Consider the following 22822-nt stretch of genomic DNA (forward strand, 5'->3'; position numbering starts at 1 on the left):
GGCCCTCCAACAGTTTGAGGAACTGTGACCTGGCCCTCTGTTTAAAAAGTTTGAGGACCCTGAGTTAAAGCCTTGTGCCAGCAGGACTGAAGACCTACAGGTAAGAGGTTTGAATCCAGGGAGAGTGCGGATGAGCTCCCTTTGTCAGCAGGAACATGAGAGAGGCCTCCTACAGAATGGTAAAACATCAAAACATCTGGGCATCCCCTGGGCAACATCCTTGCAGACGGCCAATTCTCTCTCACTGGAAGTGACTTGCAGTTTCTCAAGTCACTCCTGACACGAAAAAGAAAAAAATAGATATTTTACCACTGTAATAGGGCCCCCGGTGGCGCAGTGGGTTAAAGTACTGAGCTGCTGAGCTTGTTGACCGAAAGGTCGCAGATTCGATTCTGGGGAGCGGCATGAGCTTCCGCTGTCAGCCCTAGCTTCTGCCAACCTAGCAGTTCGAAAACATGCAAATGTGAGTAGATCAATAGGTACCACTCCAGTGGGAAGGTAACGGCGCTCCATGCAGTCATGCTGGCCACATGACCTTGGAGGATTCTACGGACAACGCCGGCTCTTCGGCTTAGAAATGGAGATGACCACCACACCCCAGAGTCAGACATGACTGGACTTAATGTCAGGGGACAACCTTTACCTTTTACCACTGTGATGATTTAGACATTACAGGAAAACTGGAGAGTGGCATATTCCCCATTTCCATTCTAGGACATTTATATCTGAAATGCAATGCACACCTTCCACAACTCTTGTTCCTGAGATGAAAAAAAGTTCCTCCCCCCCCCCCCCAAAAAAAAACATCTGGATGGCTACAAGATGCCAAGAATGTGAACGAATGAAAGAGAGGCAGAACAGAGGGGGAAAGAATGGGAGAGAAAGAGAAATGCGAGCAAGAGGAATGAGAAAGAAGCAGAGGCGAGAAGGGGGGTGGGAAGGGAGGCCTGTCCCATCCAGGCCTGCCCGGCTCTGCGTCCTCAAAGCGCCGGCGCCGTGGGCGGGTGGGGCGAGCGTGGGGCTCTGCTTCCCGGAGGGAGCCCTCCTTGCTTGCGGGGCCATGGCCGCCCGCTTCCTCCTGGCCCTCCACCTCTTCTTCCTGGCGGGGGCTGAAGCCCAAGGATCGGCCGGTAAGAAAGCCTTGGGCTTTGGGGCGCCATTGGGTCCCACCCTGCAAGAAGGAAAGAAGGGAGGCAGCCCTGCTTTGCCCCAAGGCTGTGGAACCAAGGGAGCGGCTGCTCCTCCTGCTGCTGCCCTTTGGCCTCCCCAAACCCTCCTTGGGCGAGAAGCCCACTCAAACTATCATCAAAAATCCCTTTAAAACCCGGTTGCTGCCTCCTGCAGGATTCTGGAGTTTGTAGTTTAGGGAGGAGCCTTTAACAGCCTCCCTAAACTACAAAGCCCAGGATTCTGCAGGAGGCAGAAACTGGGTTTGAAGTGGATTTTCTTCCCTAGCGCCAAGACCTTGTGACAGGACAGCTCCCTAGATCCCACCGCCCAGCCGCATCCCTTCTCCAGTGTGGAGGCAGCCAGGCTCAGTGGGTTTCCCTCCCTTTTCAATATGACCCTAACAAGCTCTTCCTCTGCAAACAACTCAGACCGATTCTTCTCCTGGAAGGGAAGGGGGGGGGGGGGGGGCAAAAAAAGGCATGCGGCCTGTCTTCCAGAGTAACTCTTTCCCCCTTTCCTCCTTTTGGCGCTGAAAGCAAGTAGCACTGTTTTGAAAACTTCCGAGTAAGTCCAGCTTTCAGGTTGGCTCTCAAATCAACATGCCTACTGTTGTCGAAGGCTTTCACTGGGAAAATCATTGGGTTGCTGTGAGTTTTCCGGGCTCTGGTGTTGTTCCAGAAGCATTTTCTCCTGACGTTTCTCCCACTCATCCTCAGAGGTTGGGAGATCTGTTGGAAACTAGGAAAATTGGGTTTATATATCTGTAGAATATTGTCCAGGGTGGGAGAAAGAACTCTTTTGAGGCAAGTGTGAATGTTGCATTTGGCCACTTTGATTAGCATTGAATAGCCTTGCAGCTTCAAAGCCTGACTGCTTCCTGCCTGGGGGAATCCTTTGTTGAGAGGTGCTAGCTCACCCTGATTGTTTTGTGCCTTTAGAGGAGTTTTTTCTAATACTGGCAGCCAGATTTTGTTCATTTTCATTTTTTTTCCCTTTCTGTTCAAATTGTCCACATGCTTATTGATTTCAGTGGCTTCTCTGTGTAGTCTGCCATGGTGGGTTATTAGAGTGGTCCAGCATTTCTGTGTTCTCAAATAATATGATAGTTTTATATGCCTAGTTTTATACCCTTCATTTGGGCCAAAGACCTGCCTTTGAGGACCCTCCTACACCGCCATATAATCCAGATTATCAAAGCAGATTGTCCACATGATCTGATTTTGAACTGGATTATATGAGTCTACACTGCCATATAATCCAGATTATCAAAGCAGATTGTCCACATGATCTGATTTTGAACTGGATTATATGAGTCTACACTGCCATATAATCCAGATTAATAAAGCAGATAATCACCCAATCTTATTTGAACTGGATTAAATGAGTCTACACTGCCATATAATCCAGAATATCAAAGCAGATAATCCACATGATCTGATTTGAACTGGATTATATGTGTCTACACTGCCATATAATCCAGATTATCAAATCAGATTATCCACATTATCTCATTTGAACTGGATTATATGAGTCTACACTGCCATATAATCCAGTTCAAAGATAATCTGGATTTTATATGGCAGTGTGGAAGGGGCCTGAGTTTAAATTTGAAGGCTTTCAAGGCAGTTCTTCAGCGCAGAAGGAAATTGCATTGATTTCATATGAGTTTGTTTGCACCCAATATGCAGTTAACTTTGGGCCCTTCCAGGCAGGCCCTTTATCCCAGAATCTGATCCCAGGTTTTCCGCTTTAAACTGGATTATATGAGTCGGCACTGCCAGATAATCTGGGATAAACAGAAAACCTGGGGTCAGACCCTGGGATATAGGGCCTGTCTGGAAGGGCCCTTGGATTTCATTTTTTTCCTGACAATTCTGATGGTTGCCAAAGTTTTATGCCAAGCATATTTTTATAACACAATGTAACAAAATTTGAAAAAGTGTTATTTCTTGGTTAATTGTGCATAAAATACTTTTAAATTAGTTGTTCTACTCCAGAAACGTCATTTTTGTGGTTGCCACAAATTATGAGGATATAGGGGCTGTGTGTATGCCACAAAAACACAGCCCCTATATCCCAGGATTTGATTTCAGATTAGTTATTTATCCCAGATTATTGGGCAGTGAAGGCTCATGTAATCCAGTTTAAAGGAGAAAATCTGGGATCAGATGCTGGGATAGAATAATAATAATAATAATAACAACAACTTTATTTTTATACCCCGCCAACCATCTCCCCTAGGGGACCCGGGGCGGCTTACAAGGGACATGCCCAAGATTACAATTAAAACACACATGTAAAACACTTTATTATTATTATTATTATTATTATTATTATTATTAAACTTTATTTGTACCCCGCTAGCATCTCCCGAAGGACTCGATGCGGCTTACAAAAGCCAAGGCCTCCACAAAACAATAGCATAACAAAACAAATCAGAGCAAATCAAACAAAAATCAAAACATCAAAGCAATAACAATAAACATCAAAAGCAAACACCATATCACAATAAAAACAGGGCCGAACCAAAGTAAAGGGTACAGGTTAAAAGTGCTGGGTGTGATAGATGGTCTATTGAATTTCAAGGAAGTGCAATGTGCAGAAAACTTAAAATTCTAAATAAAGTGCTTCTGGGACTCTGATAAAGTGCTTACTGGAGTTTTCCTATTCTGGAAAGGTGCATCGGAACAGCCAGGTCTTCAAATTCTTCCTAAAGACTGCCAACGTAGGGGCCTGTCTGATGTCTTTAGGGAGGGAGTTTCAGAGTCGGGGGGCCACCACAGAAAAAGCCCTGTCCCTCGTCCCCACCAAACGCGCCTGCGATGCGGGTGGGATCGCGAGCAGAGCCTCTCCGGATGAATGAAGAGAGTGCGTGGGTTCATAAACGGAGATGCGGTCACGCAGGTTGGATGGTCCCAAACCTTTTAGGGCTTTGTAGGTAAGCACCTGCACCTTGAATTGGGCTCAGAAAATAAATGGCAGCCAATGGAGTTCCTTGAACAGGAGGGTTGACCTCTCTCTGTAAGGGGCCCCAGTTAACATCTTGGACGCCGCCCGTTGGACTAGTTGGAATTTCTGAGCCGTTTTCAAGGGCAGCCCTACGTAGACCACATTACAGTAATCCAGTCTAGAGGTGACCAAGACATGGACCACCCCAGCCAGATCAGCCTTTGCGAGGTATGGTCGCAGCTGACGCACAAGTCTCAGTTGCTCAAAGGCCCTCCCGGATACTGCCGACGCCTGAGCCTCAAGCGTAATTGATGAATCCAGGAGGACTCCCAAGCTGCGGACCTGTGGCTTCAGGGGGAGTGTAACCCCGTCCAGCACAGGTTGCCACCCTATACCCCGATCCTGTTTACGATCGACCAGGAGGACCTCTGTCTTGTCGGGATTGATCTTCAGCTTTAACCAATTAAACCATCAGATAAAACAAATAACAACACAATTGAAAGCAATATAAAAACAATACGGCTGAAGAAACATAGCTGAGGTACAAGGGCAATGTGAAAGGGCCTGCCGTTGAATTGATTGAGATTCAAGATATTCATTGAAAAACTATAGCAAAATGTGTTGCAGGACACATTTATTAAAATGTGTTTAATAAACTTGTATATGTTTTTATTATATAATCAATTAAGTAAAGGTAAAGGTTTCCCCTGACATTAAGTTTAGTTGTGTTTGACTCTGGGGGTTGGTGCTCATCTCCATTTCTAAGCTGAAGAGCCGGCGTTTTCCATAGACACCTCCAAAGCCATGTGGCCAGCATGACTGCTTGGAGTTTCCCGTCATGTTTTCAACTGCTAGGTTGGCAGAAGCTGGGGCTAACAGTGGGAGTTCACCCTGCTCCCCGGATTCAAACTACCAACCTTTTGTTCAGCAAGTTCAGCAGCTCAGTTGTTTAACCTGCTGTACCACCAGGAAATTACAATTTCCAATTAGGAAATGACATTTTAACCCAGGAACAAACATCGTGTTTCATAGTATACTTAAAGTGGATTTAGGAGTCAGGGTATTTTGAGTGAATGTCTCTGAGCATATATCAAATCAAATCATTTATTTCGGTCATTGACCAGCACAGGTCTGAGCATATATAGAGTACTCTGTCTACAATGCAACTATAATTCGTATTTGTTTTATAAGGTAGAACTTTCCCATTTTCCCTACCAACATCTCTCATATTTGTACAATAAGATTTATCAAAAAGAGGAAGGGTATGCTCATCAAATGTACAAAAGTAATTCAATAAATTTGGTGATACAGCCAGCCCTTCCTTTCCACAGATTCCGCTTCCATATTTTCTATTTTTAAAAAAATCCTAAAAGCAACGTTCAGTGAATATGGTCTAAAATATAGCATGTGGCATTATGTTTTTCAACCACCATCATCAGAGGAATCAAATAAGGGGATGGGGGAAATTAATTTCCTGTTTAGTCCATAAGAAGATGAGAAAGTTGCATTATGTTGGCAAGTTGTTTTGTTCAAAGTCCCTTTGGCTGAGAATACAGCGATTGAGAAACACAAAGCAAAGCAAACAAAGCCTTCAGACATAGGGACTGAGAAGAAAAGCCTTAACAGAGTTAGATCTGTTTTTATCAAATGTATTCAAATTAATTCCCAAATCCTGCACTAACTCGTGAAAATGCGTCCAGGGAAGTATGTGCCCAGTCCCTTTTATATAATAAGGCTGTTGATAGCAATGATGGAAACATGCCTGGCACAAAACCATTAAAAGTTCCCAGAACTGAGTCATAAGTTTGTGTAAAAGGAACATTTTGCTTTCAGAATCTGGGACCAATTACGAAATCATTGATAAAAGTGGGGAAATAAGTTGGAGCAAAGGTAGATGGTCTGGTCAAAACAGAAGGTTGAAGATAAAGGTAAAGGTTTTCCCTTGACGTTAAGTCTAGTTGAGTCTGACTCTGGGGGTTGTGCTCATCTCCGTTTCTAAGACGAAAAGACAGGGTTGTCCATAGACGCCTCTTAGCTCATGTGGCCAACATGACTGCATTCAGCGCCGTTACCTTCCCGTCAAAGCGGTACCTATTGTTGTTGCTTATCCTTTGTACAACCAGAAGGCTGGTGTAATGGAATGGGCCTACCTTGCCAGGCTAGTGTGTAGGACCATTTCTAGGCCCTGGGAGAAAAGGCCCGATTTAAGCTATAGGAGGAGGGAACAACCCGCTCCTTATATAATAGTGGTGCCTGATTGGTAGGGGAGTTAAAGAGTGTTGCCTGCCTTCAGAAGGTAGAGGGCGCCAGAGAGAGTGGAAATCTGGGGGACGGGGAGGAGTGAGGGGGAGAAGAGAAGTGTTTGGAAGTCGAAGGGAAAAACTTCTGTAGGAGGGGGAATTAAAAATAGCCTCTGGGGAGAAGTGCTACATTTTTAGAGAGCCTCTAAGGGACAGACTGCTGAGATATTCAAAACCTCTGGAAGGGAGGGAGGACTGAGGGGTTTTGAAAAGCCCGGTTAGTTCACCTGTGAGTGAACATAGTTCTGTGGAAGACAAGTTAAGGAACTATTTTCTTTTAAGGAAATAGCTTGATAATCTTCTGAAACCACTAAGTGTCTGGACCTCTCCTAATATCTGAGAAGCCTTCTTGTTCTAGTTCACATACACTTCACAAATCTGTTTATACTTCACCAAAAGCATTCAGTGTGTTTTTCTGTGCCTCGATATAAGAATAATAATAATAAAACTTTATTTATATACCGCTCTATCTCCCCAAGGAGACTCAGGCAAAAATCAGAGAACATAGAAGGGGGTCTGTCTGGATAACAGCCATCACTCTTTAAGTCGGGAGTTTCCCTCCATTTTTGAGTGGCTCAGTGAACTGACTCCGGTGGTCGGTGGGCCAGTAGGACAGGGAAGAGGGAATGGTGTGGTCGTAGACCAATACATTTAGATTGGTGGCAACGAAGTTAATTGGTGGTTGGCAGGTGAGTTCCACCATTGTAGCTGGCCATCAAATAATGCAGCATTTCCCAAACCACATATAATTTAGAAATGACACATTTTAATGACAAACTGGTGCAACCATCAATTGGGGGGTAGGGGCTGCTGATTCTTGCATCCTTCTCAGCCCATTGAAACTATAGGAAGAAGACAGCCAGTCCTAACCTAGAGATTTCAGTTTCCAGGCACTGAGTTCTGAAAGATAAGTGCTGGCATCCAAGGAATTTGGGATTTGGCAAGTTACGATTTCTCTGCGGTAACTTGGAAGAGATGTAGAGGGGCAAAACAAAGCCATGTTTTCTAGCACTTCACTGTGGGCTGATTGATTTGGAAGTCAATGCGAGAATATACCTCATCTTACACCATTGCATTCTTTCACTGAAATAGTTATTAGAAAAATACCTGGACCTGAGATCATTAGGCCATTTATATTCAGGTTTGTTTTTGGTACTAATGAAGCAGATGAGATTTGTGTGTTTTAGGATGAACATAAGTTAAATACATACATAAGTTAAATAAGGGGTGGTAACCTTGGGACCCTCCAGATTTTGTATTGCAAATCCTAGTGAGCGTAGATGGTGACGTACTGGGGCATGCAGTTCTGCAGCATTTGGAGGGTTGCACAGTTCCTATTGCCAAACTAAAAGGGATTATTACAAGTATGGAAGAGTCATTGAGGTCACAACTAATTGACCCAGATGAACATCTGCCAGCAATCATTGTTTTCAGCTACGCAGCTGAACTGATCTAATAAACAGTGTTTTCTCCCCTTGAATACTTCTGGTAAAATGTTCCAATATTTGCCTTGGAGAAGAAAAAACACTTATTTTATAATTTACTTCCCTTTAATATGTGGTTTGGAAAACAAAACTGCTATTTTTAGATGTGTGGAGATTATTGTCTTTCAATATGGATGCAGAGTTTTCATGGCGTATTTTTGTTGCTAGTTCCTGTAAATCATGATGCGGAAGTTTAAACTGCAGCTCTCATAGTCCTTTATCATTGGCTATGCTGGGCGGAGCTGATGGGAGTTGTAGGATAAAATATTGGATGCCCAGTGTTCCCCAAACTTGATTTAACTTATAGGAAGTCAGGATACTTTTATAATAGACTGCATTTTTATTTAATTTTAGTTGTAAAGTCATAATTCATGTTTATATGAAGGGTTGTTAAATTTTGTTAGTATGGATGTACTGGTGTTGTATTCGGGCACTGAATGTTTGTCTTTTGTTTGGAATCTGTCCTGAGTCCCTCCAGGGAGATAGGGCAGAATATAAATAAAGTATATTATTATTATTATTATTATTATTATTATTATTATTATTATTATTATTTAATTCTGTGACTGACTTGCAAACTTGACTTAATACCTAGTGTGTAGTTCTAAAAATCTGGAGTAAGAGTAAAGGAAGGTGAATTTCAGCGGATGCTTAGTTGCTGCTGCTGCTGCTGCTGCTGCTGCTGCTGCTGTTGTTGTTGTTGTTGTTGTTGTTGTTGTGTGCCTTCAAGTAATTTCTTACTTACAGTAAACTTAAGGCAAACCGATCATGTGTTTTTTAAAGTAACGTTTTCCTTTGCCTCTGAGGCCAAGAGAGTGTGACTGGCTCAAACTTGCCCAATGGATTTCCATAGCTGAAGACAGATTTAAAACCTGGGATGCATAAAAAAAAAAGTTAAAGGTTTCCCCTGACATTAAGTCTAGTCACATCCGACTCTGAGGGGTGATGCTCATCTCCATTTCTAAGCCAAAGAGCTGGAATTGCCTGTAGACTCCTTCAAGGTCATGTGGCCCGCATGATTGTATGGAGCACCGTTACCTTCCCACACAAGCAGTACCTATTGACCTACTCACATTTGCATGTTTTTTAACTGCTAGGTTGGCAAAAGTTGGGGCTAACAGCGGGAGCTCACCCCACTCCCTGGATTCGAACTGCCAACCTTTTGGTCATCAAGTTCAGCAGCTCAGCAGTTTAACCCACTGCGCTGTCAGGAGGCCCCTACACAGTAAGATTAATGAATTTATTACCACTTTGACTGCCCTGACTCAGTGCTGTGGAACCATGGAAAGAAACTGTAGTTTGGCAAGGATGGCTTTACACTGCAGAATTTATGCAGTTTGGCATCACTTTACTCTTTGACAGACAATGCTAAAGAACCTGTAAAACTACAACTCCCATGACTCCATAGCATTGAACTAAGGCAGTTAAAAATGGTATCAAAACTGCATTAAAGCTACAGTGTTGATGCACCCTTGGTCCCCAAGGTTTTAATTATTGCTCGAACCACTACACCATATTGGTTCTCTGATGTAGTTATACATATTTTAAATTTTAAGGTATTTTAAGACATATGAGCCAAAGTCATAATTATTAGAAAAAAAAGTGTTTTAAGAGGTCATTTTCATAACGTTTACATATAGCATATTTTCTAGAGCTAGGTGAGTTCCAGTTAACAGATGACCCTAATTTAAGTGACATACAATATTTGCCAAATGTAATGCTTTGTATGCACTCCATCTAAAAAAGTTGCCTGCTGCAAAATGGGCCACCTGAATACATTTCAGTAGAAACAGCCCAAGGGCTAGAAGGCATGATCATCAAGTTTGCAGACGACACCAAATTGGGAGGGATAGCCAATAGTCCAGAGGACAGGAGCAGAATACAAAACGATCTTGACAGATTAGAGAGATGGGCCAAAACTAACAAAATGAAGTTCAACAGTGACAAATGCAAGATACTCCACTTTGGCAGAAAAAATGAAATGCAAAGATACAGAATGGAGGACGCCTGGCTCGAGAGCAGTACGTGTGAAAAAGATCTTGGAGTCCTCGTGGACAACAAGTTAAACATGAGCCAACAATGTGATGTGGCGGCAAAAAAAGCCAATGGGTTTTTGGCCTGCATCAATAGGAGCATAGTGTCTAGATCTAAGGAAGTAATGCTACCCCTCTATTCTGCTTTGGTTAGACCACATCTGGAATATTGTGTCCAATTCTGGGCACCACAATTCAAGAGAGATATTGACAAGCTGGAATGTGTCCAGAGGAGGGCGACTAAAATGATCAAGGGTCTGGAGAACAAGCCCTATGAGGAGCGGCTTAGGGAACTGGGCATGTTTAGCCTGAAGAAGAGAAGGCTGAGAGGAGATATGATAGCCATGTATAAATATGTGAGAGGAAGCCACAGGGAGGAGGGAGCAAGCTTGTTTTCTGCTTCCTTGGAGACTAGGACACAGAACAATGGCTTCAAACTACAAGAAAGGAGATTCCATCTGAACATTAGGAAGAACTTCCTGACTGTGAGAGCCGTTCAGCGGTGGAACTCTCTGCCCCGGAGTGAGGTGGAGGCTCCTTCTTTGGAAGCTTTTAAGCAGAGGCTGGATGGCCATTTGTCAGGGGTGATTTGAATGCAATATTCCTGCTTCTTGGCAGGGGGTTGGACTGGATGGCCCATGAGGTCTCTTCCAACTCTTTGATTCTATGATTCTATGATTCTATGTTGTTTGATTCAGAAAATTAAGATGGTACCCCCTGCCATACTTTATAGTAAAACCATATATGAAATAACGGATAATTTACTGCCCTTTAATGTTATTCCAAAATGTGTTCCTTGGGTGAGGAATCTTTTTGCCTAAAAACTGAATAAAGGGTGGGCAGATGTAGCTGCTAATGAAATCTATCAATAAAACATAGTTCGATCTCTAGATGTCAGAACCAAGAGCCTGGCATTAGCATGAATCAATATGAAGCCAGAGATTTAAGAAGGATGTAATTACTGGAAACGAAACCTTTTTACTAGATCAGTCCAAAATACTGGAAGTATGATGAACTATTTATAGATAGCTTACTACATGATATTGTATCCGGTTATTTATAGCACCTTCCTCTTAACCTGGTAAAACTGAGTGCAATTTACAGCAAAGGCAAAGAGATTGATTTGATCAGAAATAGGACGGTTAGACTGAAAAATGGTTCGCCTCTTAGAAAGTAGATGACAAAAATATTACAGTAATAGAAAAAAATAGATCGCAGTTCCCCTTTCAAGGATACTACTGGGTCAGCAACCCTTTTATAAAGCAGTCATTGGATACTGTAAAACAGACTAGTTAAAATTGTAAATGTCAGAAAGAACTCAAGTGTTAGGAAATCCATGCATTCTGTCTCATTAAAACAAATTTCCCAGCCTGGGTCCTTCCAGATATACTGGATTGCAATTAATATGAGTTCCCCTGGCATAATGTATTTTTATAGGTGTATATTTATAAGAGCTAGATAATATCTTTTTTTTTTTTTTGCCTCCCAACCCATAAAGGTTCTCAATGTTTTAAAGCAAATAAAAACAGTTTAAAAAATTATTCTCAAAGACTAAAACCAAACCGTATGACAGGGCCTCAGATTACTCTTTCTTACACACTGGAGCAGCTTTTCCTTTAATTTTTTCTAAAGAGCAGAATTTGTTTATCGTATCAGAAGCAAAAACAGTTGTAATGTATTTTTTAAAAAAAACACAAAGTTTTAAAAATCAGCATTATATTAAATGTCCTTTGACCACTTGGAGTGCCTCTGGTGTTGCTATAAAGAGTTCCTCCGTTGTGCATGTGGCAGGGCTCAGGCTGCATTGTAGTAGGTGGTCTGTAATTTGCTCTTCTCCACACTTGCATGTTGTGGACTCCACTTTTGAGCCCCCATTTCTGAAGATTGGCTCTGTATCTCATGTGCCAGAGATCAGTCTGTTCAGTGCCTTCCAGGTCAGCCAGTCTTCTGTGTGCCCAGGGGAAGTCCCTCATTCGATATCAGCCACAGCTTGAGTTCCCGGGTTTTAGCTGCCACTTTTGGACTCTCACTTGCTGAGAGGTTCCTGTGATTATTTCCGTAGATCTTCGAAAATTACTGATTGATTTAAGGCGTTGGCATGCTGGCTGATATCCGAACAGGGAATGGGCTGGGGATGTCACTGCCTTGGTACTTTCATTATTGGCTGCTACTTCCCAGCGGATGTCAGGTGGTGCAATGCCGGCTAAACAGTATAATTTCTCCAATGGTGTAGGGCATATACATCCTGCGATAATGTGGTATATCTCAGTAAGAGCCACATCCACTGTTTTAGGGTGGTGAGATGTGTTCCACACTGGGCATGCATACTCAACACAGACCACATATATAGGCCGGCACACGTGTTCACGAGTATCTGTTTATGTATGTTCAATCAAGTTGAAACTTCTGAACATGGCCCACTTAGAGAAAGAAGTGACTGCTTTAAAGAGCAGCAAAATGACTATATACGTGGTCTGTTCCAAAAGTAATGAGAATGATTTGAGAAACGGAGACAGGCCAGGAAAGGAAGGTGGTGGTTAAGGCAAACAGAGAGGGAGCCCAGGCATATAGTTTGACTTTCTTTAGTGTAGTCCACACCTTTATACGAGTAGTAGTCAGTCCATTACCAAAGTGCGTAGTTGTTTTTTTTGTCTTGTAATGGGCAAAAATGCAGAGGAACCTGGAGCAGCGTTCTTCAGCTTCAAGAACTGAAAACCATGTTACTGTTTGTATGAAGGCTGTTCTGAATGCTTCCCTGCCCACCTAACATCCCTGACTTGGCTTCATGTGATTTCGTTCCCCACCTCAAAGGATATCGTTTTGGGAAAGTTAGAAACTCCAGGCAGTGCAATGAGAGCTTTGAACAAGATCTCATGTGAAGATTTCCTCTACTGCTATGAAGAGTGGCAGCAGCACTTGTACTCGATCACAGGGAGCTTATTTTGAAGGGGATATACTGTGATTGCATTTATGTTCAATATTTTTTAAAAATCATTTTCATTAATTTGGGGACAGACGACTTATATAGGTAGGCACGTGTGTTCCCAAGTATCTGTTTATGTGTGTTCAGTCAAATTGACACTTCTGAGCAGGGCCGTAGCCAGAAAAATTTTTTGGGGAGGGTTGACAATTTCGGGGGGGGGGAGGGCTTGAAAATTTTGGGGAGGGTTGAAAATTTGGGGGTGGGGTGGGGTTGAAACCTGCCTCCTAGCTCACGCTGAAGCCAAGAGCACAGCAGGGGGCAGAGCAGCCTTCAATAGCCTGCAGCTCCGCCCCTGTCAACCACCTCCACCAAGTCTGGCCTCCTTAATGAGAGCATTCAACACACACACACCCAACTTGGTTGCTTCACTACATCAGCTATTGCTGCAAGTAATGACAGTGTGAATAAATTGTCAATATTTGCTTGAGATAGTGCTTACAGTTCTGGAGGGACTCTTAATTTTTTGCATCTCATAGACTTATCATGGGGATTTGGTTAACCAGTTAAAATTCATGAGTAAACCAGTTTTTTTAAAAAAATCTGAAACATTTCGGGAGGGGTTTGAACCCCTAAAACCACCCCCTTGCTACAGGCCTGCTTCTGAGCATGGCCCACTTAGAGAAGGAAGTGACTCATGATCTATCTTGGCTTTTAGCAATGGAGTAAGTGAGCTGACTCAAGATGTTTGGTTGCCCGAGGTGAAGAACAACACAGCACCCGATCCCATTCAACACAGTGGGTATGGTAATTACCAAAGGTAGTGACTGCATGTCACACAGCTCTCCCTCGTCCAATTTGAACACATGCCCAAACACATATCTCCTTATGAGCCAACTAGAACTTTAAGATCTGCTGAGAAGGCCCTGCTCTCGGTTCCCACCCCCTTTGCAAGTACGATTGGTGGGAGTGAGAGACAGGGCCTTCTCAGTGGTGGCCCCTCGGCTGTGGAACTTCCTCTCCAGTGACATCAGACAGGCCCCATCCCTCCTGGTCTTCAGAAAAAAGCTAAAGACCTGGCTCTGTATGCAGGCGTTTACTGAATAAGGTAGTATGGATTTCAACCTCAACATACTCAATAAGAATCATGGATCAATCAATAAGTATGGAATCAAGATTTCGCACTTCATATGTTTTTAATCTGTTTTTTATTTACTTGTGTGTTTTAATTGTCTTATAGTTTGATGGGGAGTTATTTTTATATGGGGCATTGAGTTTTTGCCTGATTTGGTAAGTTGTCTTGAGTCCCCTACAGGCTGAGAAAGACAGAGTATAAATGAAGTAAGTAAGTAAGTAAGTAAGTAAGTAAGTAAATTCTTGGTTGTTTTTGTTTTTGGGTGCCTTCTACTTATTTCAAATTATGGCAACTCTAAAGTGAAGCTATTACAGGGTTTGGGGGGGCTGAGTTTGTGAGACTCCCTCAAGGTCACCCAGTGAGTTTCCATGGCCGAGCAAGGAACTGAACCCTGGTTTGAGCATTAAACTGTGACTTGGAAAACAGGATCCAATTCCCTGCCCTCCAGAATCATGGTTCAATGCTCAAACCACACCAGTACTTCTCAACCTGTAGGCCGTGGCCTCGCAATGCGCTGCAAGAACGAAAATCCGGTCTGCAAATCTCCTTCCTCTTTATTTATTCATTTATGAAATTTTATTTCTACTTCTTTCCATCGAGCTAACCAGCCCTGCTCCTTTTGGTACTAATGTTGGAGAGTGGTCCCTGCTCAAAAAAAAAGAAAAAAGAAAAAAAGATTCGGAACCACAGTACAACACGATGCTCCTAATGTCTACCATTTTGTAACTACCTTACTGTACCTAATGATAGGGCTGGCCCTAATGCAACCGGTTTCAAATTGGATTCAGTCACTGAAATTTTGCTGGCTCACACTCTCTGAATGTTGAGGTTTTTTACGGAAATATCTTGAATATTTTTACAGGAATATCTGGAATACTAATTGTATTTGTGATTCTATGAAATGCCCAAGATACCAATATACCAGGCCTGAATTGTTACTAAAAATGGTAGCATTGTAGTAGTGATCATTATTCCTGTTTTTTTGTAGTATGTCCGTCAACGGCCTGGATTTCATTCAGAAATAGTTGCTACACTTTACTTCAAGGACCACTGGAATCTCATAGTATTGATGATGCCAGAGAGTACTGCAAAGGCAACGGTAATCCAATTGATCTCTCTCTCACCCGAACCCACCCTTTTTCAGTTTTCTAATGAGATAACATAGGCTATGCCAATGTGTGAAGGAGGGCGCTTTTGCAATACTGAGAGTACGGATAATAAGGATAATTATATGTCATTGAGCATTACACCAAATGGGATAGATTTTATTCTGTTAGGAACAATAGTGAGTCTCTGTCTAAAGCTTCAGTAGCAGATCAATTCAATTTAACTATATATGTTGTGTATGTATGTGTATTGTAAATACAAAAGTATAAATGCACAATCTTTCAGTTAAATGGATCTCATTGGCAGCAAAGAGTGCCTTTATGTAGATGCAATTGGGGAGAATAAAAAATGGAAAGAGTGTGCTGGATATTTTAAAGGCAAATTCAATTGTCTGGTTCTCAGAATCACTACCAATGTCTGCTTATTATCTTAGTGAGATATATATTTTCAAACACTAGATGTAAGGATTAGCATCTTCACTTTTGACGTATCATCCTGTTTTGTTCAATTCCCACTGGAGTTTTCAGGACTGAATTGTATATACTCTACTATAGTGGTTTGTTGCAGTAGTATTTCAAACACATGTGAAGTAACAGGCATACAATTTATTTGCATTTGTTTTAAATGTTACGGAATTTGATTTTGTTGTTTTTCTCCCAAAAATGCAGCCTCTGGAGCTGATATTATTAGCATAAATAACAAAGAGGAGAATACCTTTATCCAAGATAGTTTCCATACTCATTGGCATGGCCCAGAATATATATCATTGGGCATGTTTTTTGACACAGACGGTAAGTGACAGAAACTATGAAGTCTACTTTTCTCCTTTCATTTATCTAGTTATCTATGTATATTTGTGCCTCGCACTACAGCATTCAACATCATGGTGGTGTACTCCCCCCCCCCCATTCCTCTTTTTGGTTACACATTCTTCAAATAGGGGTTCTTGCCACAAATTTAGGAGCCGGAGTATGTGAGGGCCATAGAGAATAATCCTTGAAAGGACAAAGTCTCCCCACCACACTCCAAATAGTGTATTATACAGAGTAACCACAAGGGCTGGTGTACAGCCTCCAACATTGTACTGATTGCAAAAGAAAAACAAAGTGGGGTGACAGCCTGATTCTAGTTGGAATCTGGGTCATATGCTTTACTGGCCATTGCCTCTGTAATGTTATCCTCAGCATTTATCAAAGAGAGTACAGCATTTCATGGTTGTTATCGTTTCATAATTATGTTATCATGTCTGCCACACATCACTTTTACAGTCACTGAACACACAGTGATCAAAGTTCCTCCAAAACCTACCTTTTCAGGATCATTGCCTCACCCTTTCTTAACACGGCTGGAGAGCAGAAAGATGAGCAAAGGTGTATCTAGTTCTCTTCCTGGAACAATGGAGCAGTGTCTTCTTGGGCATGGTACAATGTCCACAGGAACAATCTTATTAATTCAGAATTATGGGCAAAGATTCAGATATATTTTCCAGAAGAATGCAAAATTAGTGGTTCTTCAGATGACTGGGAGTTCTAAGGAAACTCATTCTGTAGGTGGTCCTTGCAGATGCCTGTTGCAGCGCATCCAGTGACAAGAGAGATAGGCACATCTTTTGTCATTCCTCATTCTCTCCAACGACATGATGATGATACACTTTATTTATATTCCACTCTATCTCCCCGCGGGAACTCAAGAGTGGATTACAGTATACACATATATAGGCAAACATTCAATACCTTTTATAAAGTGAACAATGACATACAATACAAACCAAAGGCAAAGGTTTCCCTTTCCATCTCTGACGTCTGGAGGTAATGCTTAACTCTGGCCATGGGGAGGTGCTATTGTTTCACTTTTCCATGCCGAAGAACCTGATGTCCGTAGACCCTCCTGGTCGCGTTTTGCCGGCATGGCTGTATGGGCACTGAGGCGGTACCTATTGATCTACTCACATTATATGTTTTCAAATTGCTAGGTTGGCAGCATCTGGGGCTAACAGTGGGAGCTCACCCTGACCTGCGGCTTCTAACTGCTAACCTTTTGGTCAGCATGTTTTTCTGCAGCTAGAGGTTTACCCCGCTGTGCTACCGCGACCCCCATAGCCATGTTGGATACCATTTCTCCCGAGGCAACATCTTACCCAATACATGGCACAGTACAGTCTTAATGTCTTCTGTTCATTCTGTTGAACTTGTTGTGTGACTTTGGGTCTTTCCACCTATAGCCACCCTAACATAGGGTTTTCTTTGTGAAAATTGTTCAGAAAAAGCCATTGCTTTCCTCTAAGGCTGAGAGAATGCGACTCATCCACAGTCACCCAGTGCGTTTCATGATTGAGCGAAGTTTCAAACTCTGGTTTCCAAAGTCATAGTTCAAAACTCAAAACAACTACATCCGTTTGGCTTACTATGCCTCAATCCCCACTATTTAGGATTGCTGTTTCTGCCCGACGTGCCATGGGATTTGTTATGGGATTGTTTTATCCTGCAACTATTTAACACAGCTATTTATAGGTGACTAACAATGCTGTGACATTTGAAAAACAACAAAAGCCACTTTGCATTGTCCATGTCATTTCATTACAGATGATGCTTTCAAATGGTATGATCAGTCCAATGTGAATTTTACAAACTGGATGAAGGAGGAAAACAATGAGGAACTCCTTGACACCTGTGCCACGATGCATACTACTTCAGGTGGATGGAAAAAAACAACTTGTGAGCACCTCCCACTGACTCAGATCCTCTGCGAAAATGCAAGTATGTAAATTATATGCCAAGATCTGTTTTAGTCATGCACTATAAAGTTTTCCTATATGATGCTGGAAGTTCCTGGATTCCATAGACAGTTAAATTGTTTACAACTATTGATGGAATCAAGTTTTCCTTCTAGATACAATGGGTTGAAGCCAGCTAAAGCTTCTTATGGAGTGACTCCTATTACAGGAAGGTTTTTAATTCTGTCTAGCTTTACTGGTGGCTGACTAAAGGAAAAGAGGACCTTGGGCAATTTCCCCCAGCTTCCTGCAGTCTATTTCGTCCTCTGCAAAGTTGTTTTGGGAAAACTCCAAAAATTATTTGACCAAAAGAGTTAGGAAAACAGTGTTGGAAGAGTGGGGGACACAGCAAATATTTATTTCCTGTCCTGATTGTATTTGGGATGCCAGTCTCTTGTTGGGAATTTTCTAAAGTTCAGTGATGATAACCCTGTATCTAACTCATTCCTCTTAAGGCCTTTGCATTAAATTCAAAACACACATGTCCTTCCATACTGCAAGGATTCAGCTATATTGCACATTGTAAGCTTATTTATAGGAAAGTTAGGAGCAAAGTCAAATGGAGGGATACTCTTTGGACGTAATGTAGTAATTGAGTGGGAACTGAGCAGAATGCCTTCCAAATAAACATTAATTTCTTTTCCATTTTCTTTTGCGCATATACCTTTAGTTCTATATGAAAAGAAGTATTTACTGGGTGAGTATCATGTCTTTAATTTTATGCTCTCTTGTAGCCAATCTCTGGCAAGACAAACATTTGCTGTTCTTTCTGTACTCATGGTTACCATGAGTTGGATTCAAATTTGGTAATCACTGGAGCAGACTTAATGAAATCAAGTGGGACAGATATCAATAATGATCAAGTCAATCCCCATTGATTTCAAGGATTTGGCTCTTTTAACTCTTGATGAAATCTAGATTGAAGCCCATGTGGTCTAGATATGCAAATGTTTGTGGTTAATGGTCTCTGCTCATTGTGATGTGCCAAACAGATTCTCAGCTTGCAGGCCTAATTATATTTTCATGGTATGAGCTCGTAGTAAGTCTACCCAGCATTTTCAATTAACTGTTAGTCTTTTTATTCATCAGAGTGGGTCCCTGCTTAAATGCCAAATAAGCTGTCAAATGAGGGACAAACAACTAAAGTAGTTAAAAAGGAAATTTTACAGGGGTATCGTTGTTAGTGGATCCCGATTTGTAAAAATCATCACTTTGGGGACAAGGACAAAACACAATGTAGAAACAAAAATTAGGTAGAGACAGGATGTTTGTTTCATGTACATAGCATCATGAAACACACACATTTACAGACCTCCATAAAATTCTGTATTATAGGAATGGCAACTGTGGTTCTCCCAAGGGTTTTGAATAACAACTTCTATAATTCATCAATACAGTGGTAGGTAAAGGTCAAAAACATCTAGAATGCTAATTTTCTCAGCATCAGCATTGGCTAATATAGGTCTTTCAAGTGTTAAGAACATGGCTGTTGCACTACCAAAAGTGCATAAGAAAGTATCACCTGCAGGTGCCAGATGGCCTACTGGGACCTGAAGTGTATCCTCTCAGCTCATAATATTTAAAAAAGAGTCACCCTGGGAGACCATTTGGTCAGTGTTACAGAGTCCCGCTGTTTTATACTTTGCTGGGATTGTACCAAGCCCAGAATTAATGTCTAGGCATTTTCTAGTTAGCAAAAAGACCTGATGAAACTGCACTCTACATGCATGGCGAGAGGGCAATAATAAACAAACGACTCCTTGGAATATCACGTAGAACTGAAAAGATAAGGGATATACAATGTTTAAGCCACAGAAATGTCCAGTAACTGTCAGACCTGTTTGACTGCTGACAAACATTTACAACTTTACTGCAGCAATACTGTGTGTAATTTGATTATGTACCTTAGACGGAATTGCTTTATTGTTTCAGAGAAGACAGCTTGGACAACTGCCTTAGTCATAACTTCAACAATCGTCGTGGCGGTGTTTGCAGCGTTTCTCTGGTTCCTTTACCAAAGGAGGGTTTTTTCTGCAACAAGTTGTACTGTACACAGTTCTGCTATTTGCGTGACATCAAGCAGTGATGAAGAGGTTCTTATAGAAGAAGAAGATGAATACACTGCCTAACCTGCACTCATTTGGAATTCAGAGTTACAGAAACGGCCAAGAGCATATTTTGTGAGCAATTAATGGAATCAGCCACACATTTATGTTATTCTTCAAATATTAATGTACTTGGGTTTTCGTTAATCTTCTGTCTATGCAACTTTTGATATTTTTCTGCAAATTGCACTTTATTTTTGTATTTTTTTAACTATGACAACGGCCTCAATGAGCCTTAAACAAACGATTTGTATGTTTGTGTGTGCTTTTTAAAATATATACACAGTGGGAACTTTGGACCAGTGAATTCCACCGACTGTGGATTTTCATAGCCCGTATTATTAAAAGGCAGCGACATGAATACAGACACACTGAAGCATGTGTGTTCACATCACCGCCACTTATTAATATGGGGAGGGATTATCCATGGTTTTTTCCTGTCAGCACAGGATCCCAGAATCAAACTCCCAGGGATGCAGAAGGCCCTCTATATATAATGAAACAATCATGTTTCACCCAGCATTAAGCTCTTGGAGGATGTTACAACTCCTTAAGATCTCCTCCAAGCACAGAAGTGATAGTACCATGGTATCAGAGGATGTATGCATTGGCCTAATATAACTGCTACTATCAACTGAGAAGGCCCAATAAACCAACTGCTGAATCATGAGTCAACATGATAAATACAAATGATTCAGTAGATCTACTTAAGTTTTGAATAATAAATTCAGTCCATTTGCTCCTATTTCAGCAGTTCTTGTTCTGGAGAGCATTCATAGAATCCAGAGTTGGGCCATCCAGTACAACCCCCTGCCATTCAGGAAAAGCACAAAGTACCCCTGACAGATGGTCATTGCCTCTACTTAAAAGCCTCCAGAGAAGGAGACTCCACAACCCTGAGGAACAGCATACTCCACTGCCAAACAGCTCTTACAGTCAGGAAGATCTTCTGAATGTTTAGGTGGAATCTTTTTTCCTGCAATTTGAATTAATTGCTCCATGTCCTAGTCTGCAGAGCTGCAGAAAACAAGCTTGCCAACTCCTCAGTGTGTCATCCTTTCAGATATTTAAACATGGCCATCATGTCCCCTCTCAGCCCTCTTTTCTCCAAGCTAAACATAAATTACTTCCCCAGCTACCTGGTTTCCAATTTTTGATCATTTTGGTTGCTGTCCTCTGGACACCTCCCAGTTTGTCAATAATCACTCATGGATTGTGGTGCCCAGAATTGGACACAGTGTTATTCCAGGTGAGGTCTGAACAAAGCAGAACACAGGAGCACCATGGCTTCCCTTGATCTTCACATTATACTCCTTTTGATGCAGCCTAGAGTCACATTGGCTTTTGAAACTGCTGCACTTTATTGACTCATGTTCAGTTTGTGGTCTATTAAGACTCCTAGATCCCTTTCATGTGGACTGCTTTCAAGACAGGTGTTACCCATCCTGTATCTGTACATTTGATTTTTATTGCCAAAGTGTAGTACTGTACATTTCTCCCTGTTGAGATTCATTTTCTTAGTTTTGGCCAGCTCTCGACTTTCTTGCTATCATTTTGGATTCTGATTCTGTTTTCTGGGTTATTACCTATCCCTCCCAATTTGGTGTCTTTTACAGATTGGATAAGCATGCCTTCTATTCTGTCTTCCAAGTCATTGTTAAAGATGTTGAATAGCATTGGGCTCAGGACACATCCCTTGGGCACCCCACTACTCACTTCTCTCCAGGATGCACCCTTTGAGTTTGGCCAGTCAACCCATTCTCAATCCATTGCACAATAGCATTGACTAAATGACTGAAATGACTTCTGCCAGTTCTTTTAATACCCTTGAATGTTCAACATTGTACTTTCGTTCTTTCCAAATACCAGCATTTTAGTCACAGGATAGATGTGTAGGAACTTCAAAACTTACACCCTACTATTAAATCAATGGCTATGAAAAGCCTACTTCAGGTACTACTTGGCCAAAGATAGGACAAGACATTCTAAGAACATGTAGTAACTCATTTCTGGATATCAATGGTGGGAACATGCAGGATGTTGCAAGTTATGGATTGTACTTTCACGCAAAAATCCTACATACTTTCTGTAACTGAATGTCTGGTAGTGCTATATTGAACACAGTGCAATATGAATCAATATCACAATCTATTTTGTGTATTTGGTACTGTTGAATAAAATGTCTACTTTAAGCATTGTACTTGAGAACATGTAGGAAGCATTTTTTAAGAACACAACTAAAAGGAAAGAAGTGCTTCTCTAGTATTGTGTACATAAAACAAGCCAGTATTTGCAAGAGCATAGGAAAGTGCTGACAGGTATAAGAAAGAAGTAAAGCAATAATAAGTCCTAAAATGGCCACACGTGCTAAGATTTGCCTGAAGGACATTATGCAACATATTTGCAGCATGTCAAACAGCCATGAGTAGCTGAACTAGCATTTTTTGATGGTCCTATGGATGTTTACATGGGAATAAGCACCTAGGATTACATTGTAATTTAAATTCTTAAACACAGATAGTACATCCTCACTTTGCTGAACTCTTGATCTGAAGTGTGATAAGTGAAGAATTTCCACTTTAATTAGATGGTAACAATGGGAAAGACCCATCAGCTAAAATTGAGTTTAGCTTTACATATATGGCAGAGAAGCTTTTCCTCATCAGTGAAAGTGGAAGGATCAACCCACATGAGAATGCCCTACTGCTAGAAAATAGTACTGTTAATACCTGTACTTTTAAAATCTGACCGCTTATATGTACTTTTTGAACTTAGCTGCTGGCTTCTGTCGAGAACAGGGTCTGGTAATGTGTCCCCTTCTAAATGTTGGACATCATAAGCTAAAA

The 22822-nt window shown here is 41.6% G+C and overlaps 1 protein-coding gene across 1 annotated transcript; it reads left to right on the top strand.

Annotated features, from left to right (window-relative positions):
- Positions 1–969: 969 nt before the first annotated feature.
- Positions 970–22176, top strand: CD302 (CD302 molecule). Its single transcript, XM_067472159.1, has 6 exons — positions 970–1130; positions 14980–15090; positions 15767–15889; positions 17681–17854; positions 18542–18568; positions 19804–22176. Exons 1-6 carry the CDS (start codon positions 1061–1063, stop codon positions 19998–20000), a joined length of 702 nt encoding a protein of 233 aa, XP_067328260.1. The 5' UTR covers positions 970–1060; the 3' UTR covers positions 20001–22176.
- Positions 22177–22822: the final 646 nt, after the last annotated feature.

The sequence above is a fragment of the Anolis sagrei genome, chromosome 1, assembly GCF_037176765.1.
Source record: "Anolis sagrei isolate rAnoSag1 chromosome 1, rAnoSag1.mat, whole genome shotgun sequence".
NCBI lineage: Eukaryota > Metazoa > Chordata > Lepidosauria > Squamata > Dactyloidae > Anolis > Anolis sagrei.

Bases quoted from the DNA above. Each gene is read 5' to 3' on its own strand.
- CD302 (XM_067472159.1), top strand. From the start codon at position 1,061: ATGGCCGCCCGCTTCCTCCTGGCCCTCCACCTCTTCTTCCTGGCGGGG. The intron at 1,131-14,979 runs GTAAGAAAGCCT...GTTTTTTTGTAG, and splicing joins TGAAGCCCAAGGATCGGCCG to TATGTCCGTCAACGGCCTGG. The intron at 17,855-18,541 runs GTATGTAAATTA...ATATACCTTTAG, and splicing joins GATCCTCTGCGAAAATGCAA to TTCTATATGAAAAGAAGTAT.